The sequence below is a fragment of the Danio aesculapii genome, chromosome 14 (assembly GCF_903798145.1).
Source record: "Danio aesculapii chromosome 14, fDanAes4.1, whole genome shotgun sequence".
NCBI lineage: Eukaryota > Metazoa > Chordata > Actinopteri > Cypriniformes > Danionidae > Danio > Danio aesculapii.
Genome location: NC_079448.1, coordinates 48,113,692 through 48,134,781, shown reverse-complemented (window position 1 = coordinate 48,134,781; position 21,090 = coordinate 48,113,692). Strand labels below are relative to the sequence as shown.

The 21,090-nt window shown below is 35.7% G+C and overlaps 1 protein-coding gene across 3 annotated transcripts; it reads left to right on the top strand.

Annotated features, from left to right (window-relative positions):
* The first annotated feature begins 1,448 nt into the window (after positions 1 to 1,448).
* elf2a (E74-like factor 2a (ets domain transcription factor)) lies at positions 1,449 to 20,840 on the top strand. 3 transcript variants are annotated; one of them, XM_056472454.1, is made up of 9 exons: positions 1,449 to 1,728; positions 4,263 to 4,409; positions 6,714 to 6,909; positions 12,094 to 12,186; positions 12,283 to 12,393; positions 13,931 to 14,011; positions 14,092 to 14,284; positions 16,346 to 16,633; positions 19,570 to 20,840. In XM_056472454.1, exons 2-9 carry the CDS (start codon positions 4,335 to 4,337, stop codon positions 20,081 to 20,083), a joined length of 1,551 nt encoding a protein of 516 aa, XP_056328429.1. In that variant the 5' UTR covers positions 1,449 to 1,728; positions 4,263 to 4,334; the 3' UTR covers positions 20,084 to 20,840. The 3 variants fall into 3 exon arrangements, with proteins under 3 accessions (XP_056328429.1, XP_056328428.1, XP_056328430.1); XM_056472453.1 differs by having other exon boundaries at positions 13,928 to 14,011; XM_056472455.1 differs by lacking the exons at positions 1,449 to 1,728; positions 4,263 to 4,409; positions 6,714 to 6,909 and adding an exon at positions 9,285 to 9,348 and having other exon boundaries at positions 13,928 to 14,011.
* Positions 20,841 to 21,090: the final 250 nt, after the last annotated feature.

Below are 21,090 nucleotides of genomic sequence, written 5' to 3'. Positions count from 1 at the left end.
CGGGGACCACAAGATTTCATCTCTGTTATTCGCAGAAGCTGTTGTTCTGTTGGATTCATCGAACATGGACCTTCAGCATGCTCTAGGGCAGTGTTTCCCAACCCTGTTCCTGAAGGCACACCAACAGTACACATTTTCAACCTCTCCCTAATCAAACACACCTGAATCAACTCATCAGGACATTAGAAGTGACTCCAAAACATCAAGTTAATGGGTCAGACAAGGGAGACATCCAAAACATGCACTGTTGGTGTGCCTTCAGGAACAGGGTTGGGAAACACTGCTCTAGGGTGGTTTGCTACAGAGTGTAATGCGGCTGGTATGAGTATCAGCACCTCTAAGTCCGAGGCCATGGTGCTCCGCTGGAAAAAGGTTGTTTGCCATCTCCTGGTTGGAGGAAAGTCCTTACCCCAGCTGGAGGAGTTCAGGTATCTTGGGGTTTTGTTCACGAGTGAGGGAAAGATGGAACGTGAGATTGAAGGTGGATTGGTGCAGCGGCAGCAGTGATGCCGTTGATGTTCCGGAACAATTACAGTTACTTTTTTTATTGTATTTTAATTACAGCTAAACGAATAGGAACTCAGTTTACAATAAAATAACTTTTCAACCAATGCTTGTGTAAAGGGCATGTAACTTACATTTCTATGGTAACCTCGAGCACGTAAATTCAAACAACATTCATGAGTGGTGATGGCGAAAAGAAAAAAATCTATACATTGTCCTTTCTTCATACAAGGACTTGCTCAACATGTGATGCATCATATTTGTTTATTTTTAAGTTGTGCACGGACATAAATAATGGTTGTTGTTATATATATATGACTCTTGTGTGTAGGTTTAGAAATTTGACTTTTATAGTGACGAAAAACGTCTTTTCATTGTTATTAAAGTGAAACATAAACATAGGAAGCTAAGAAAAATACTCATTTTAGGAGAAAATTTCCGATGGCATTTGTATGTGTATATATATGGCATATGTATGTGTGTGTGTGTATATATATATATATATATATATATATATATATATATATATATATATATATATATATATATATATATATATACATATATATATACATACATACATACATACATACATATGCCATCTGAAATTTTCTCCTTAAATGAGTATTTTTCTTAGCTTCCTATGTTTATGTTTCACTTTAATAGTAATGAAAAGACGTTTTTCGTCACTATAAAAGTCAAATTTCTAAACCTACACACAAGAGTCATATATATATATATATATATATATATATATATATATATATATATATATATATATATATATATATACACACACACCCCCCCCCCCCCCCAATGGCTCTTTAAAAAATGCAGAAACGGCTCTTTGATGAAAAAAGGTTGCCGACCCCTGGACTAGATGAAATTTCAGAGTACGCGCACCTGGTGTATGTGACGTCACTTGAGGTTACTGCGCAGTTCGTCATTCAGATCCTGCTAACGGGAGGCCCGAAACCAGCAACGCAAAACATCATTTACAACACCGACTCGGAAGGCTGAAACTAATATCTTTTTGTATTCTACGTTTGACTAAATAGACGTCTTTATATCGCCTGCATGTGTGCGCTTTATCAGCGAGCATTTCTGGCGAGTTGAGCAGCTTTAACGTCAATCTGTCATTAGCATTGTTAGCATGCTAACCTTATGACAGAGTACACTCGGCTGTTTTGAGCTGCACCAAACGACTGGAAATCACCACAAACGGTAAGAAATGCATATTTATCGAGCTACACGTTTATTAGTGGTTAAAGCTTATTAATTTAGACTAACGTTAGGTGTGTTTTTGCTTTAGCATGTCTGTTTGTAACGTTACAGCAAGCTGTTTACCGATATAAAGATGCTTCGTGTAAAAGTTAATCATTTGTGCAATTATTTTTCTTTCCGCGGTTATGACTCGTCATTTGACCCCATAAATGTAAATAAATAGTTGATAAGATATTTATATTACTTGAGGAAAATGAAAGCTCTGTTTGGACGTCAGTAGAGCGCGCTCAGTCTGTCAGTGTCTGTTATCAGTGTTGTATCAGTGTTTACATTCTGTATCGCTTGATTGTAAACTGTGAAAAGGTTTAATAACAAAGAAGTGCAAGATTAAACCATAGACTGAACTGGAGTTTAAATTAAAATGTTTGCTTTTTGATTTATGTATTTTTGCCTGTGAACAGTTTTGCTTTATTCATTTGAAGTACACTGTGAAGTACTAATACAGTTCGTACTGTGTTGTAGTAGCGTGCTATAAGAAAATATCTCATAAAATAAAACACTTCTTTGTGTTTTTGTAGCTATTATTTTTTTATTCTTTTACTCAAATCGTGAATACGACTCTGCTGTGATCAGTTTTGCCTACAGGATGCAGGCCTCTTCCGTTTTCTTGTTTTGCTTCTGCATGTGTGTGTGTGTGTGCGCCTGTGCATTTCTTACCCTGAAGGTCTGCTTGTGATCTTTTGCAAGAATGTTAGCTTTTATCCCTCCATGCCAGCTGAAAAGACGTCAGATGGTGACTGAGGTATAGTTTGCTTTATATTCACACATTCAGACTTTCTCCATAATAATATAATTTCAGAAAATTCTTAATAGTGAAATGATATTAGCAGTACACACTCAAAAAAACGTTTTAAGCTGAATACAATTAACCTTATGAGTCAATTGAACTTATGTTATGTTAAACTGACTTAAAACAACTTGCATAACTTACAAAATTAAGTTAGAACATGATTAACTTAAGTTACAATGATCTAAAAACATATGCTGTCAGGACTAATTGATCAAATAGTTTTTTTTTTTTACAGTGTGGAGATACTCTCATCAGGATTTTTGCAGCCGATACCGAGTACTGATTCTTTGTCATGGTGATCGGCTGATACTGCGTACCGATGCTTCAAGCTTTATATAACTTTGCCATTGCATAAAGCACATTTTCCCTTTGAGTACGAGATGTCGTCTTACCTAAGAGAACAAATTAAGGATGTTGCATACATGTAATAGTCAAAAGCAACTTTACAAATACAATAGATAAAACAGATTAGTAATGTAAGAAATATTGCTAACAATGCAATTTGGAAGCATTGCTCATGTGTTGTAGCGCTGCTGATGTATATCCCGGACTCGGACTTGCAACATAGCTTGTTGATTTGCCGTTTTCCAAATCCATCATTCCAACGAACATTCGCAAACTTGTATACTTGCAACTACACCACTTGAGCTGTAGTTAAAAACATAGTTCCTGGCTGTGTTCTGTTCCCAGTTATCCCCCCTATGCCCTATTTATTTAGGATGTTTTAACATTTAAACTTAAAATAATTAGAAAATAAAGCATTAAAGTCATCTCTCTTAGGTGTAATTTGCTTTCAAAGTATTTTTACAGTTCAGTTTTAGCGATCTTCATGTTTACATTTGATTTTATGTTAATTTAGAGTAGAATATGTAATGTTCTCAATAATATTTGTAAAGGAAACATTAGCCGTCTATGTGACATTATACATTATACATATATTTCAAATAATATGATAAATGAGTGCAAGTTTTCACCAAAACTATTATTGGATTTTTTTTAATGCGTGTAAAATATAATTCAATATAATTTGCACAGAGAAATGATGGAGTTCTTCTCTAAAGAAGTTGTTACCACCCCGTTTAGAGCATCATTAAGGGGCTTTTACGTTATAACTAACTTGGTTCAAACGATGGATCTGCGACAGAAACTACGGGAAGAACTCGTCATTACATCATTCTATTCCCAAACAATGCATCGTACTATAATAGTTCAGCCACGAGTTACGTCGTTGTTTGGGAAATGCACCCCAGATCAGTAAGTACCGATCGAGTTGTGAAATGTGATCGTTGATGCAGATCGATCTACACATCCCTAATGACTATTAAAGTACAACCTTGTTCACAGTTGATTAAATAGTGCTGATGTTGTTTTGTAGTCATACTTGCATGTGATTTCAGACCTAATATTTAAATGACCATGGAAAACAATATAGGGAGCATAGTATCACAAGTTCTCACTCAATGAATGTGCGAATATAAAACCAACTTTAGTCAGATGATGCTCATTCCCTCTTGGCCCAATAACCAAAGTAGTCCCATGCTCGTACAAATTCCTTGCACACACCAATTCCAGAGTAACAAGGAGAACAACAGATTTACAGTGATTTAGTTGAACAGTTTTTTGAGGGATATGGTTGTAAGTTACAGAGATAATGCAATTACTAACAGCTATTTTGTGTTCACAGGGAGTGACGTCACTGAAGGTCATCAGCAGGGGCGCAGGGCACAAGAGAGGGTCTCACACAGAGGAATGAGTCATGACCTCTGTGGTGATCGTAGATGGTGGAGGGAATATATTGGAGTATGTCACCGCAGATGAAGAAGCACAGCAGGTAAAGATTTTGCTATGTCCATGTAAATTTATATATATTTAGTTAATTATTATTATTAAAAAAAAGGAAGTCTGTGTTGAATTTTTTTAATGTATACAACTAGAGTTTGCTTACTTTGACACATTATTAAAATGTGGCTTAGAAATACCTTTTTATTTTTTGATGGGCAAGTAAAAGAGATTAGATTTTTTTTTTTAGCATTTAGCCCTGTTTAATTCTGAAAAATAATGGTCCTAAAAAGTCTTAAATTTGACTTGATGAAACCTGCAGAAACCCTGTAATATCAAAGTTGTTTTTGCAATCAAACATTAGGGCTGGGTGATTAATCGTAAAGTAATCGAAATTGACATTCAGAACCTATAATCGATCTAATTTTTCCTGGTCAATTGTTTTGATTACTTTCCCTACCAGGTCACATGTCAATTAATTTCACTAAGCTGATAAATGTTCTGCACATTGCAGCCAGATCTGATCTCTATGGTGTTATTTCAATTATAAATGCCGTGAGCGCAGTATTACAAGTTAAGAGCGCATTGATGTAATACGAGTGTGTGAAACTCTTTGCTCGTGTGCTGATTTCCTCTGTTAGTGCACAAAACGTAATGCACCCTCTCAAATGTACGCCGCTGATTTATTTTCTTTTTTTATAAGAAAAAAGTGACTTGGTTTTAGGCAGTGTTTGTTTTAATTTCAGTTGTTCAATGTTGATGTTTAAAACAGTAAATAATCATAGATAGTAGTTTGTTTCCTTCAATTATTTTCAAGTTAAGTCAAGTTATGAACCCTTCGTTGAAAAATCTCTTGTAATGTGTGAGCATATTATACTGTACAAAACTTGTCAGTAAACTATGAGGGAAAAATAAATAAATAAAATAACAATCAAGTTAAAATGTACAATTAATCGAGGTTTTTATTTTAGGCCAAATTGCCCAGCCCTATCATAAATCTTGTAATGCGAGATGCTTAATAAACCTATGTTTAGAGTAATAATAAATGCAAGGTATGCACTTTAAGGGTGTACTCACACTAGGCTATTTGAACCATGCCCAGGCACATTTAGTCCCCATTTTCCAGTTCGTTTGACAAGTGTGAGTGCTCTGAATTGGGCCCAGGCGTGGTTCAGTTGGCCAGACTTCGGAAGAGTTGGAAGAGGTATGCCAGGACGCTGTTTGGTTGGGCTTTGGAGCAGTACACTTGTAGTGTGAGTGCATGCAAAACTGAAGACTAGACGTGACTTATAAGGGACTATTTCATATGGGATTATTAATCATTCTTACTTTTTAATGAGCACTAACTGTCATAGTTTATTAAAGACGCAAATCCCTCGCTGCACCTTCGGCAAACCTCCTAATACCCGCAGCACGATGACTTTCATGAACATTTGAGCATCGAACATGGTGGATCGGTTTGACTGTCTGTCACTGCATATCAAATGACTTAAAATAATACAAAATGTTAGAACTTAAGCAATGTCCACTGTGCTGAGCGAGAGCGCTTCTCTTCTGTTAAACTGAACAGCTGCATCGTGGATGACAGAAGGGTGCTCAGGCAAAAGGTGAAATGCAATGTGAGTGCAGACAGAGGGGAAGAGGGTAGGAGGGACAATCGCGCCCTAAGTACACCCTAAAGATCGGTTTTCACCAATAGGGCTTAGTTTTTACCAGGGGTAGGCTTGTTTATTAATAATAAATTAGCTTTATTAAGCAACTTTTAACAAAATGACTTTCAAATACACATTACTGAATCTTTGTCTTGAATTTATTCTATGGCACTGCTGTTTTTTGTTTGTTTGTTTGTTACTGCATGTGATTTTTAGTTAGGACAACGCATATGTGCAATTTAGTCTAGGACTAGCCATAAACGGGATAATCTATGTTATTTATAGATTTTTATTTTTGTTTCTTTTTACCAAAATTCTTACTGAAATATGGATAAAACTCAATGGTTTAAAGCTATTTAATTTGTGTTTTCGGGCTGCACAGCGATGCTTGCATATTTGTTCGAAAACAAAGTTAAGCCAGACAACTGTAATGCATACAAAAAAAGAGTTTAAAACATTTATAAGGCACTCATTGAGAAACCCTGAAGTGTATTGCAGTTATAACAAAACTTTTTTTTAAACTTTTACAAGAATGATAAATAAATATATATTGTAGGCAATGTCAGTGAAGTGAAGTTTGTCCTATAAAGGGTTAAAGAGCGATATGAAGCTGTTTTATTTTTAAAAAATAATAATTCTTTTACATCTTTGATGTTTATAATCCAAGGAAACTCAAGGTTTTGTGTTTTTTTTTTTTCTGTCAGGAGGTTTGTCCTGATGGGGAGGAATCTTATGGAGAGAAGGACTGTCCTGCGGTGATCGTGGAGCAGGTGAACAGTGCTGATGTGGAGCAGTGCTATGCTGCTCAGGTGTTGGTCTATGATGACCAGAACACATACCTGGTCCAGGATGTGGCAGAGGAGCAAGTTGTGGAGACTGAGCTGCAGGAGATGGCAGCAGGTAAGCACAGCGGTCAGAGGACCATATTTCCATGCAAAGAAAATGTTGAGTTCTGAGGGCTATTGGCACAAAAGTGGAATCAAGAAAGCCAGGATAACAAAAAAAAGCACTGCTTAGTCCGTTGCACGTTTGCTGATCCAGGATGAGAACGAGTCGCGATGTCAAGCACGGTGTAGATAGCAAGAATAAGTGCGTGTCCACAGCATTTGTTACCAGATCACGGGATTAATCACAGAATCAATGATCCCGATGTGAGCCATTCAGTTGAAAAACGCCTCTCTCATCCATCAATCTGGGAACTCTCATTACTTTCATTCAGAGAATTAAAAGAAGCGTATGAGGATGCGTAATAACAAATTAAGTTGTTCACTTTGTCTTAAATGTAACCAGTAGACGTTCATGCTTCTAATGAGTTAATCGTGAAGATTGTTGCAAATATCATTTGTATATCACTTTCATTTAGGATTTTTCTTTCTAATTGAGTCTATTTAATCCATTATATGTTTCATCATCATCATTAAATATATAATATAATATAATATAATATAATGTAATATAGTATAATGTAATATAGTGTAATGTAGTGTAATGTAATGTAATGTAATATAATATAGTATAATGTAATGTAATGTAATGTAATATAATGTAATATAATATAATGTAATATAATATAATGTAATATAATATAATAGAATATAATGTAATATAATATAGTGTAATGTAATATAATATAATGTAATATAGTATAATATAGTGTAATGTAATATAATATAATGTAATATAATATAATATAGTATAATATAATGTAATGTAATGTAATATAATGTAATGTAATATAATATAATATAATATAATATAATATAATATAATATATAATTAGTAATTCTATTATAAAAAATATATATAAATAACATAAAAAAATATCAAATTGTTGACATTCTTTAGTTTGTAATTTTTAGTTTAATTTTTATGTTTGCAATATCTCGTTTGAATTTAAATGTAATTTATCTTATCTTACACCTAAAGATGGAAAAGGCTGTTTCACAGCCTGAGAAACAGGGGCTGTACTCCTTTATACTGAGCACTGTATATGTATTTTTTTCTCTAATCATTCATCTGGTTTTTTACCTCCCTTATCTATATTTCCCCCATAGTTAAATCTGAAAAGGCTATATATGAAGATATATAAAATGATTACTAATAATTTATAACATTTAAACATACTAATTCCAACAGTTGAAAAATATATGAAAATAGCCAAGAGTATGGAGTGACTGTAAAACACATTCCTTTAGTAGCATTGACAATGAAACTAACATATAGAGCAGATCAGTAAGAATAAATCTCTGTAGGAACTTAATTTTGTTTAATTTTGCCTGCTTTCATGCAATTGAGTCAATGCTAAATTCAGCCAGTATAGCCTCAAAATCCCAGCTAAATTCCTTATCTTAATTCTGTGCATTATTCCTCTGGATGTGACTGACTTTGGAGCTTGAGGGGCCAAACCAGTTAAATTTGTAAACTCTCTTTTCTGTAGTAAATTAAATTCAGTTTGTCAATTAGAAATATTGCATATCAATTTGATTTATGATTTAAACTATTTTACAGTGTTAAACTTTGCACTAAACAGGAAACTATAATTTCTCCATAATCTCAGTGTAGTCTGACTGACTTAAGTGAACCAAATGCTTAAGTATTCATCTAATGCTTTAAAACTGGAGGCCATGCTTTAAGGTAAATGTCACAATGGACACAAGCATGTTTATATTGTGCAATATTTTTAATTATTGATTCATGCTACATCAGGGGCGTAGCGGACATATTAAAAGTGGGGGGGACGGCAGGATGAGATCATATGTTCATATAATTATTAATCACCTGTTTCTAAATGGTCTGTCTCAAAAAGTGAGTTGCTTACGCCCCTGTGTTGCATTTGAGTGTAACATATAACTGAGTCTTTCAGTTGCAGTTACTTCAATTAATATAAATGTGTGGATTTGCATTTATGTTTACAACAAAACATGAAGGCAGTAATAAGCTTTTTTTTCAGATTTCTTTTAAGCTGAGAACAGCTAAAGAGAGACATCTTGTGGTGCTTTTGAGGAAGTTATTCAAGCCAATACAAAACTTCAGTGTTGAGTTTGTACAGATATAGTATCAGAGGAAAAATTAGATATTATCAGATCTTCTGTCACAAGACACGAGAGTTGCACAGTGCAGAGATTATTGCTCATTTTATAAATTAATAACTCTCCAGCTGCGGTTTCATAATGTATCTGCTGGTCACCACCAGTCTACTCACTCATTAAAGCTAGCTAAAAAAAATAAAACAATTGCATCACGTGATTTTAGGTAATGAGCTCTGGGCTCTGTGAAGGATGCGATTGCCAAAACGCTTGACAACCAGGAAGTGAAGAGCTTTCCGTGCGCCAAGTTTAAGTATAAAAATAATATTTCTTTCTCTTTTGTCTTAGCGACATATTTATTAATTGTTGTTAGTGTAATGTGTGTATTCATTGTTGTGTGTGTATTAAATAATGTTCGTTTGGAAGCTTTTGGAGTTATGATTTGTTGTAGCGGATTGATGCTGGTTGTCAGAAACCAGGAAGCGTATTTGTTTTGCTTTTGCGTATTAGCCACGTTGTCTGATATATTGTTTATCGCGTGATTTTATTTGTTGATCGAGTTTTGTGGGAAAGCAGTAGCTTTAAAAGTTGTATTGAGTCTGTAATATTTGTGCGATCTGATTATCTCTTCAAATCAGCTAACGGTTTTGTTCTTTGACTTCTTTATTTGATCATTGCAGACGATAGTTATTAAATTAATATTAATAACTGAGGACATAAAGGGTGCTGGTTTGCTATCTGTACGCGAAAAGCGATGTCAAAGAAATTGATTGACGGCTTTCAGTTTTATATTTACTTCCTCGAGGCTGTGCAGGAAACAATGCAAACGCGCTTGTATAAACTTATTATTTCGATTAGTTTTCTGTGAAGTAGGGAGTGTTTACATATTTTCGCTGTCTGTAAATATGATTAAGATGTATACAAGTACACTTTTTGTTGTCGACGTTAAGGGCGGAAGTGTATTCATAGGCGTTATCAATGGTTGAGTGACAGGACCCACGGCCAATCAGCGCTTAGCATTGTATTCGTAGGCTGCGGTCTAGCCAATGAACACGTCGAAATGCAAATACTATTTTCCGCCAATTTCATGCACAGGATGAAATATTAATGAGCAGAGGATGCAAACAACAGGCTCTTTTTGAAGCATTATTAGATTTTCCTCATTACAACATTAATGAACACAGTAAGTGGATATTTATTTTTGTTACAACATTTTTGTGACATTGTTTGGGTCAAAAGCATTGCATTACCCTATATGTAGAGCCAGACAGAATCTGCGACCATTTTTGCTATTTCTGCGCAGAATGTTGTGAAAAGTCTGCGAAAATTTTGCGGAATGATTTTGGGAGTATCATATCTAAAAACTTAATATGTTAAATAAAAAAGAATACATTTTAACTTAATGTTTAACTTTAGTGTTTACAACGCAAATCCTATTAGATCCATTTATTTGGTAAACAAAGCAAATCTCTCATATAATAGATCTACCATACATCAACTAAAAGACAGAACTTATTACTTTACAGACTGTATTGTAAGTAAATCATATGAATGCTTTCATATTAGTCAATAATATTACTGAAATTAATTACATTTCATTCATTCACCTCACCCTATCTATAAGGGTGCGCCCTGCCACCCTGTGAAGGAAACTCATTTCGGCTGTTTGTATCCGAGATCTTGTCCTTTTGGTCATGACCCAAAGCTCATAGGTGAGACGACTAGGAACGTAGATTGACCAGTAAATCGAGAGCTTTGCCGTTCGGCTCAGCTCCTTCTTTACCACAACGGACCAGTACATCGACCGCATTACTGCTGCCGCTGCCCCAATCCGCCTGTCAATCTCACGTTCTAACCTTTCCTCACTCGTGAACAAAACCCCAAGATACTTGAACTCCTCCAGCTTGGGTAAGGACTTTCCTCCAACACGGAGATGGCAAACAACCTTTTTTCGGTGGAGCACCATGGATTCTCACACTCACACTCGGCAGCAAACCGCCCCAGTGCATGCATTCGATGCGTGCATTCGATGAAGCCAACAGAACACTGTCATCTGCGAATATGATGGGCTGAAAATCTGCGGAAATTTGTGGGATTTCTGCACACGCAGATTCCGTGTCAAAAATCATTACAATATTCATGTATCATGAATATATTTTGTAAATTTCCTACTGTACATATATCAAAACTTAATTTTTGATTAGTAATTGCTAAGCACTTAATATAGATTCTGTATTTAGAGTTTTTTTTTAACCCGCAGATTACAGATTTTCAAATAGTTGTATTTTTTCTACAGTGCTCAGCACACAGTACATGAGTACACCCCTCACTAATCTTTTAAGTTTATGTTTTAATAGAAAACTATACAATATTATATTTGTGCATATACATTAGATTAGTCAGTACTGAAGCCAAATCTGGAGCTTATCTTACAAAATAACTTATGATAACGGTCCAATAACTAGTACACCCAAATGTATATGTAATAGAAAAATATTAAATACAAATTTGAAAAAGAGGAAAAATCAAGAAGCAAAGAAATAGAAAATTTAGTTGAAATTTTGTAGGTTGTAATTTTTTTTGCTATATTTTGTTTGAATTTAATTGTATTATCTTTCAATTTCTAAATATATTTGGTGACTAAAATATTATTTTAATAAATATATCTGTTTAATAAATCTGTTTTGTTAAAATGCACCTAAATACACTGCCTATATTCACTGAGAAATGGATGCAAATATTTATTTTCAAAATGGGGTGTCCTCAATATTCTGAGCACTGTATATATTGATCGATTCTAACAATGTAAACATCAGTGGAAAGCGTATTTATTCACATGATGTATATTTATAACATTTATAAGTCATCATTTCAATTTAATGTGTAAAATAAAATTGAAATGTTTACATTTTATTACTGGTTTTGTGGTTCATGGTCACAATTATACTACTATTAAAATGATATAATATATGACATTTGTTTGTATATACCAGAATCTGATATTTTTATTGGCAAAACTTGAAATAAAATCCCTATTATTTTTTTCCTGTTTCTGTAGTGGAGGTCTCCGTGCATGACAAGACTATTGAAGCTGCTGAAGCTCTGCTCCACATGGATTCACCTGCCAGCTTACAAGGGGACCGCAGTACAGGTGTTTGATTTACTGCTAAATTTTCCATTGTCCTGCTTGACACATCTATATATCACATTGGTATAAAAAGTGAAATGAACAATATGTATTTTGCAGAGGAGCTTTTATCAGAGGTGGAGGTGGAGGTGAGAACTGAAGACATGGGACCAGTTGCTAAAGATATTATTGTCCTGCAGGAAGCAGATTCACTCAAGAAGAAAAAGAGAGGTGAACTACATACTGCTGTTCCCCCTACAGATCTACATGAGCTCCAATTTTATTTGATCACATACAGTCATACAGCGTATGATATGCAGTGAGATGCTTACACAACTACTCGTGACCTTACAATAATAACAATAACAAAAATAATAACAACAAGAATCAAAATTTTGGAGAAATAGAAGTTATGCAATAGAAAATAAAAGGAAATATAAAATCTACCCTATGAAGTCAATCCTATAGATGGTTAGTAGTGATGGGTTAAATCTTTGATGTGACTTGAGAACGATGAGTCCTCACAGGTAGTGATTCGTTCATTCGTGTATGTGCACATTTGTGCAGGTGGAGGAGAAAATGAGTTGATTATAAACCCGTCCTCTGTCGGGTTTGAGTCGTTCATTCATCACATGAAAGACAGAAGCCAATCATATGCATTTAGAGCCGGAAAAAGATTTGATCCGTTCATTTCTTGAGTCCTCGGTTTGAGTTGTTCGTGCATCATTTGAAAGACAGAAGCCAATCATACGCATGTAGAGCCAGAAAAAGATTTGATCTGTTCATCTCTCGAGTGCTCAGCTTGAGTCGTTCATTTATCACATGAAAGAAAGAAGCCAAAAAAAGATTTGATCTGTTCATTTCTCGAGTCTTCGGTTTGAGTCGTTTGTTCATCACGTGAAAGGCAGAAGCCAAAAAAGATTTGATCTCTTCATTTCTCGAGTCCTCGGTTTGAGTTGTTCGTTCATCATTTGAAAGACAGAAGCCAATCATACGCATGTAGAGCCAGAAAAAGATTTGATCTGTTCATCTCTCGAGTCCTCGGTTTGAGTTGTTCGTGCATCATTTGAAAGGCAGAAGCCACTCATACACATTTAGAGCCAGAAAAAGATTTGATCCATTAATTTCTCGAGTCGTTTGTTCATCACGTGAAAGGCAGAAGCCAAAAAAAGATTTGATCTGTTCATCTCTCGAGTCCTCGGTTTGAGTTGATCGTTCATCATTTGAAAGACAGAAGCCACTCATACACATTTAGAGCCAGAAAAAGATTTGATCTGTTCATTTCTTGAGTCCTCGGTTTGAGTTGTTCGTTCATCATTTGAAAGGCAGAAGCCACTCATACGCATTTAGAGCCAGAAAAAGATTTGATCCATTCATTTCTCGAGTCGTTTGTTCATCACGTGAAAGGCAGAAGCCAATCATATGCAGTCAGAGCTGGAAAAAGATGTGATCCGTTCATTTTTTGAGAAATAACTCAAAAATATTCATTCATCATAATGAAACAGACTCAAATGTTTGAGTCAGAAAAAGTGATCTGAATTTCCTATCACTAATGGTTAGTGTATCCTATAGCTGTATCCTATATCCTACAGCTACATATTTGCATGGTTATACATTACATTTGAAATGTTACATCAACCTTTATGTTATACACTTTCAATTCATTTGTTTCACTTGGTAATAAAGCTCAATTTATTAAATGCATTTATGTTAAAAATTGAGTAATTATCTTGAAGAGTCATTTGTTTAATGTGATCCTCCTTAGCAGGACGAAAACCCAGGACGCCACGAAATTGCTGTGATGGTTCTTTGGATTTGGTCTATAGGAGGAAATCTAAAGACAGCAAGGGTGAGCCTTTCTCTGCATTTATATTTATGCAGGAGAATATTTTCTTTTGGCGCCACAGATTTTAAATGGGAATCTTTCAGGCTCGACTACTTACCTGTGGGAGTTCCTGTTGGACCTTCTGCAGGACAAGGAAACCTGCCCAAAGTACATTAAGTGGACTCAGAAGGAGAAAGGCATATTCAAGCTTGTGGACTCTAAAGCGGTGTCTAAATTATGGGGCAGACATAAGAATAAACCTGATATGAACTATGAGACAATGGGAAGAGCACTCAGGTAAGGATTTGTTTTTGATATTGTTTTAGATTTATTCAAGGTCAGAGATTTTTAGTTGATCTGTATTTTTTTACTTTATGGATTTTATAGAAATATTACAAAGACATTTAAGCATATGTAATGAAATCATAAAAAAATTGTAATTTGGCTCAACACAAATAAATCGTTCAATCCATATCACACAATACAATTTAATTTCAACTTGGAAAAGGAAAATGATGGAAGTTGCTGAAATAAGGACTCTGTCTATATCTAACAATGAAACATGTTCTTGGACATGTTTTCTAAATGGGTCTCATTCATTCATTAACTTCGGCTTAGTCCTGATATTCATAAGGGGTCGCCGCTGCGGAATGAACCGCCAACTCATCCAGCATATGTTTTACACAGCTGATGCCTTTCCAGCTGCAACCCAGTACTGGGAAACATCCTAAAGGGGTCTCATATTTTCTTAAACTGGTTAGATGAACATCTAGATCAGGGGTCTCAAACTCAAATTGGCAGGGGGCTAGTTCAATGACTGACAATTCCTAGGAGGGCCGTTTTAACGTTCAAGCACAAGAAAAAAATGGCAACCTGATGTAATTGATGCATCTTAGGACAACAGACATTTAGATTTCAAGTATTATCTCTCACCAGTGCTAATGCAGTAAGCATGTTTAGCACCTCACACTGCTGCTGAAATATATCTGTGGCTGTTGTGTGTATGTCTGAGAATTAGACACACTCAGTCATTCATCCACAGAGTATTTGCAGTCAAAACTCTAGCTTTTTGTTACAGATAGAGGGGGTAGTTTAAATTGATATGAAAATCCTACAAATAATAGGCATAACCATAATTATTATTCTGCCCCAACCAGTTATTGCTTAACCAAAAGTTGAACAGATACAGTGTTCAACGCTAAGGATTTTTTCCACTGGCCAAATCGAGCGAGTGGTTCAAATTTTTGCTTACCCTGCCAAAATGTTCACTGGCCCCACCAAAAAAAAAAGTTAATAGCTATTTTAGCCACATATTTTAAATAATGTGCCGAAGATAACTTTAAATTCAACTGACAATATTAAAAAATACAAGTGTGTGTGTGTGTGTGTGTACACTTTAATTTTTGACACCCACAGACATGGTCACCAAATATAAATCAGCTATCTAGCTATTGAATTAATCAATCTGTTTGCCGGGATTATTTATAATAGGCTTAAATTAGAGAGAAATAGCAGATGGACCGAGACTGCAGTCATGAAGCAGATCAAAGTTGATCTTTCTTTCGAGGTGTCAGTGCAGAAATGAACAAAACAATAGGCCTAATACAAAATATTATAACAATAAAACATGGAAAAATATCAGATGGTATATTCTGTCAATTTTCTTAATGGATAAACAGCACTCCGTAATATTTCTGCATGCTTTCACTTTCGTATTCGACATGAAATGCACATTTGCCGGTAGTAATGACATCCCGCTCTACTCATAATTCTCTCTTCAGTTAGCTGTATACGGCTATTACACAACCATAAAACACTGATATAGACTGGTTTGTTGGATTGTTTTGCTTTCTCACTACAATCAATCCGCTCCAGTGTTAATATTCATCGACCCAAGACCACCTCATTCAGGCGATCTCTGACCGATTGATTTGGCGTGGATCCGAGTGCAATTGCTGGATTCACATATGCTAAACAAACCGTGCTAACTGGGCAAATGAGACAGGTTTCGAAACAAACGTCTAGGTGTGAGATGCACCCTATTTGCATGCAACTTACTAACTGTTACAGCCAAATTAAACTTCAGTGACAAGGCAGAACTGGCCCAATCAGCCCAGAAACGATCCTGTCTACTGTCCCGATCGTCTCGCATGCTGGCCTCGGGCCATCGGGCTGTCCTTATTGTCAAGCTCTGAGATGGTATAAGAACAGCAGAAAGCAGTTTGGGGAACTTCAGTGACTTTACTGCCAATTGTTCTTCTCAATATCTTTCTTTTTTGTAAAATTACAACAAAGAGGGTGAAAGTATGTATGTGAAGGTTAGTTGCGTTACTTGATGGTTTGATGTTTTGTTTGTAGGTATTACTACCAGCGGGGCATTTTGTCAAAAGTAGAAGGCCAAAGACTTGTGTACCAGTTTAAGGAGATGCCCAAAGACATTGTTTTCATTGATGATGACAATATGGACGACAGCATTGATGAGGGAAAGAGAGAAACTCCAGCCGCATCCAACCGCAGCAATCCGAGAGGCAAAGGGACGCCAGTGTCTCCCTCTACTGCTGTACCTAAAATCATCAATCTAACCTCAGGACAAGATGCCTTTATGACCGTACAACAATCGGGAGACAGCATAACAGCAGCACCTGGGTACGGTATCCAAATGTCTAATTCAGAGTTTTCAGTCACATGACCAGCGCAGATACCTGGAGGGCAAAACATTCAGTGCAGACAGAGTTTCCATTTGTTTCAAATCATTAATATTAGATCTAATCACAAAAGAAGAAAAACAATGGCATGTTTTGGCCACTTGTGATCTATAAACATCACCTGCCAGAGTATTTCAATCACTGAAAACAAACTGCAGGACAATCTAAAATACTTATTGTGAATAAATATCTCGATTAAGCTTTTTTAAGTTAAATTTGATGGTGCATACTATATAAAGTCAAGCAGAAGAGCTTAGAACATGCATAGTGTCTTGATGCATTAAGTTGTATTGAGGTATTTTTATAATGGTTATTATTTTTATTTTATATATTATTATTATTGTAATGTTTAATGTCCAAATGAAGGCTGTATGAATCTGTATATAGTTTGCATCATCAGTGAGGTGTATTGTATTGAATTTGGGGATTTAATTTAATTGTTTTAGTACGTTAGTGCAAATCTGGTTAAAATGAATGGTGCTCAAAGGAGGAAAGAATTGTTTTGCTCTCCATGTGGGTTTTCCTATAAATGTGTATCATCACATTAAAACTGTTAACCTTTATGATTTATTTTATTGTAAATCATTACTAAAACCATTAGAGTAGAAATGTGTGATGTTGACCAAAACATACATACCTGGGTAATGACATTTTATGCTTGTACTTTGTGCAATTTTGAGGCCTGCCATTAATCTATAAATGACACTAAAACTGGCATAAGGTAGCAGCAAGAAGGTCTGTGCAATTAATCGAAATCGAATCACAATCGCGTTTTTAAAAAGTTGTAATTAGCTAATCGCAAAAAGCTGAATATATATATATAATATAAATACATATTATTTAATTTCCCCCTCTCAGAGCAAATGCGTGACTGCGGTCAGTGTGTGACAGTCATACTAGCCAATTGAGTGAGCTCACTTTCGTTCTGCCCAATCAGAATTGTGCATCAAATCAGAATTCTGCCCAATCAGAATTCTGATGAGGTATTTTTTGCCCAATCAGAATTCTGCATCAAACTATGCGGAACGCCCTCAATAAAAAAACAAACAAACAGGAAAGCGCAGATGAGTGGGATAATGGTGTCTGCCGCTTCAGAAGCATTTATAGACTAATTCATATCAAAGAAAAACAGCACGTTGGTTATATTGGAATATTTTGGTTACAAAATCATAGACACCGAACAAAAACAGGCAATATGTAAGAGCTGTCACAGAATTGTTGCCACAGCATGTGGAAATACAACTACCAGTGCCTAAAAAGCATCACAGGTGGCTATATATGGAGTGTGATTGAGCTGAAGCTTAACTACTAAATTAAATCGCAAATCGAAATCATAATATCTGTCAAAAAAACGCAATTAGATATTTTTTCCCAAATCGCACAGCCCTAGCAGAAAGTGCTGTTTTAAGTGATTCTCTGAATCATTCATTCAAATGATCTGTTCAAAACTGCTGATACATTTAGAAAAAAAAATTTACCTGTGATTTTATTTTTATTTTTAATTTTTTATTATTTTTATTTATTGTAATTTTTTAAAATTAATTAATTATTATTATTATTATTTTTTTTTTTTTACAAAAATTCATGAATTTTGACAAAATCAGGTTTATTTAGGAACGAAACACTGCAGGCGCACAAATGTTCTGCTCCGTCTTTGGAACTAGCACAATAAAACATAATATCATGTCCGAACTGTAATCTATAAAATTATCACATTTGCAAGGAGAAATTTAGGAAATCACACATTGGAAATGTGAATAATTTTTTGCTTTCATAACTTAAAATATAAAGTCAGTCAAACTGCACAGGCTTCATCACACAATGAATGAAATAAACAAGTGTTTTTTTTCTGCATTGTGATGCATACAAGATATAAATCATCTCAAGTTAACCAACTTTCTTAATCACAAGATAATAAATGATTAAATATTTGCAACAATAATTATTGTGAAAAGCACTTAAACAAATAAGCTTGAATTGAACTGAATTAAATAATCTCATGTTGACTACATTTACATGGACATCAGTAATCTAATTATTTACATCTGATTAAGACAGTAATATGATTAAGGTGTTTACATGAGTTGCTTTTTGAATGTTCCTTTCATGATCCATTTTTCATGTTATAGCACATATTGATTAACGTCATTGCGTCACCGCGCCATCCACTTTTCCTCCGGAGTTTTGTGTAATTTCAGGTGTTTCATTTTTAATTTGTCGACTTTAACTGTAGTTTGGCACTTTTACTTTCATTCAGGAACATTTCAATCATGTCCCCATGAAAAACAAGATATTGGATATGAGGAACTGCTAGAAGAGTGTAGTTTTAATGGAATTTGATACCACACGCCAAATGGGAGAAATAACCCTCTGCATTTCACGATGTATGTGTCTGTGGTTCTTAACTGATATGTGTTGAGAATAGTGTCAAACAGCTGTGTGTGTATAGACTATCCTGTCGCAAAATGGGGCAAAACTCCTACACAGTTTGATTGCGGTGTTTACATGTCTGTACTTCACTTCAATAATGCAACTAAAATCGAAATACTCCACATGTCTTAATTCCTTTACTGTTTAGTTCGAGTATGACTTTAGTCAGATTAAATTAATCAAAAATCGCTGTTTACATGGTCGACTCTTAATCAGAGTATAGTCTTAATCGTATTAAAATCAGATTAGTTGTTCATTTGAGTATTGCTTATGGCCTTTAACATCTGGCTAAGGGACCACCAACTAATCTTTGGACTAATTTGGGTACATTTACGCTCTTGTGGCACGTTGATTAATGTTGGCTGTCCTTAATTGTGAAGTAAACAAACTAAATTAGCAGAAAAATAAAATAAATTGGCTTTCCTTGTGTTTGCTGCTTGTTTCCAGGACTGTGAGGCTGGCCATGCAGGTTCCTGTCCTCATGACAACACAGGGTCAGAAAATCTCCACAGTGACTATGAACTCTCCCACCGTCCGCTCGCCGATCCTCCCTGCGCCAAACTCCATCAGCGGGGGCAACAGCGCAGGCAAAGTGCTTCTCCAGGCCGTCCCGACGCTAGTACCTTCTCAAGGCCAGAGCGGAGAGAGGATCACCCTACAGCTCATCACCCTTCCCACAATGCCCGGCAAACCCGGCACTCCCATCACGCTGAGCGCCCTCTCGCCCCTCACCGTGCCTACCAGCAACACCCAAGTCCTGAAGCTCGCCATCCCGTCTAGCATCATCACCACTCCGGCCTCCACGGCTCCAGTAACAGTGGTGTCCTCGCAGCCGGCAGTGACCGTAGTGCCCAGCGTACAGCCAGCCATGTCTCTACATGACGTGACTATCATTAAAGTCGAACCTCCGGAAGTTTCCGTGGATAAGGAGAAAACACAGACGAACACCACACAGAGCTGAACGAACTGCACGCATCACTTGGTGTAATAAAGAGCAGAGCGTCTGTTTCTGATGGGAAACCAGCACTACAGCTCAAGCGCTTGTTCACGCACAACACTATAACCACCGCGTGTAGCCTGGATTAGACTTCTTTTTTATTTCTTTTATTTCATAATCTGGTTAATTTGCGCTTCGTTATAGCCGACCATCTGCGCTGTGATGCTGAAGGAATGAACTTCATTTGGTGCTAAAGACTGAAAGAGTCACACGGGTGAAGAGAAACAGCCGTCATGTGTTTCGGGAGCGTAAACGAATCGGTGCATAGACGTACCTTTATGCGGTAGTTTATGATCAATACAACAAGCAGCCTTAGGTCAGCTTTTTTCTTCCCAAGTCATTACTGAAAGTAATTGATTGATCTTTTGTTTTGTGTAAATAATATTATTTTTGCTTTGGATATTTTGTACCTGGAAGTTTTGTTTTTTTTACAGTTGAAAGGAAACTGTTTTCTGAAGGACATATGAATCTGTTTTGTCATTTCAGACCTTTTAAAATAATTTACTTTGTGCATTTATCACTGTATATGTGTGTTCTGTATCATGCATCCACTGCTTTGTATTTTGCAGATCAGTTTTTGTTTTTTCATGTGTACAAAAAAGGGAAAGAATGTCTGATTACAGTATATTGAATATTCAATATATGAAGCATATATTTTGTTGTATTCTTACCCTAAAAAATGTATCCAAGTAGATTTAAATATAGAGAATTATGCAAACAAGCAGTTCTGATGAGACCTATTATTTATTTATTTATTTATTTTTTCGGGTTTGTCCAAGTAGTCCAAACCCAGTCCTGGGGTCTGTTCTTCATATGTGGATTACTCAATTAGCTGGATTTGGTTTTTTGACGATTTGATACCATACAGGATCGTTTCGTTCTTCAAAACTCATCCGAGGGTTGTTGTCAGAGCAGCAGGTCTGGAAGCTCAAGCCTCCTCTGAAGCAGGCTCATTTCATATGGACAGGATT

Coding starts and splice junctions, on each gene's coding strand:
- elf2a (XM_056472453.1), top strand. CDS start 4,335: ATGACCTCTGTGGTGATCGTAGATGGTGGAGGGAATATATTGGAGTAT. Junction 6,910..12,093: donor GCTGCAGGAGATGGCAGCAG/GTAAGCACAGCG, acceptor CTGTTTCTGTAG/TGGAGGTCTCCGTGCATGAC. Junction 12,187..12,282: donor ACAAGGGGACCGCAGTACAG/GTGTTTGATTTA, acceptor TGTATTTTGCAG/AGGAGCTTTTATCAGAGGTG.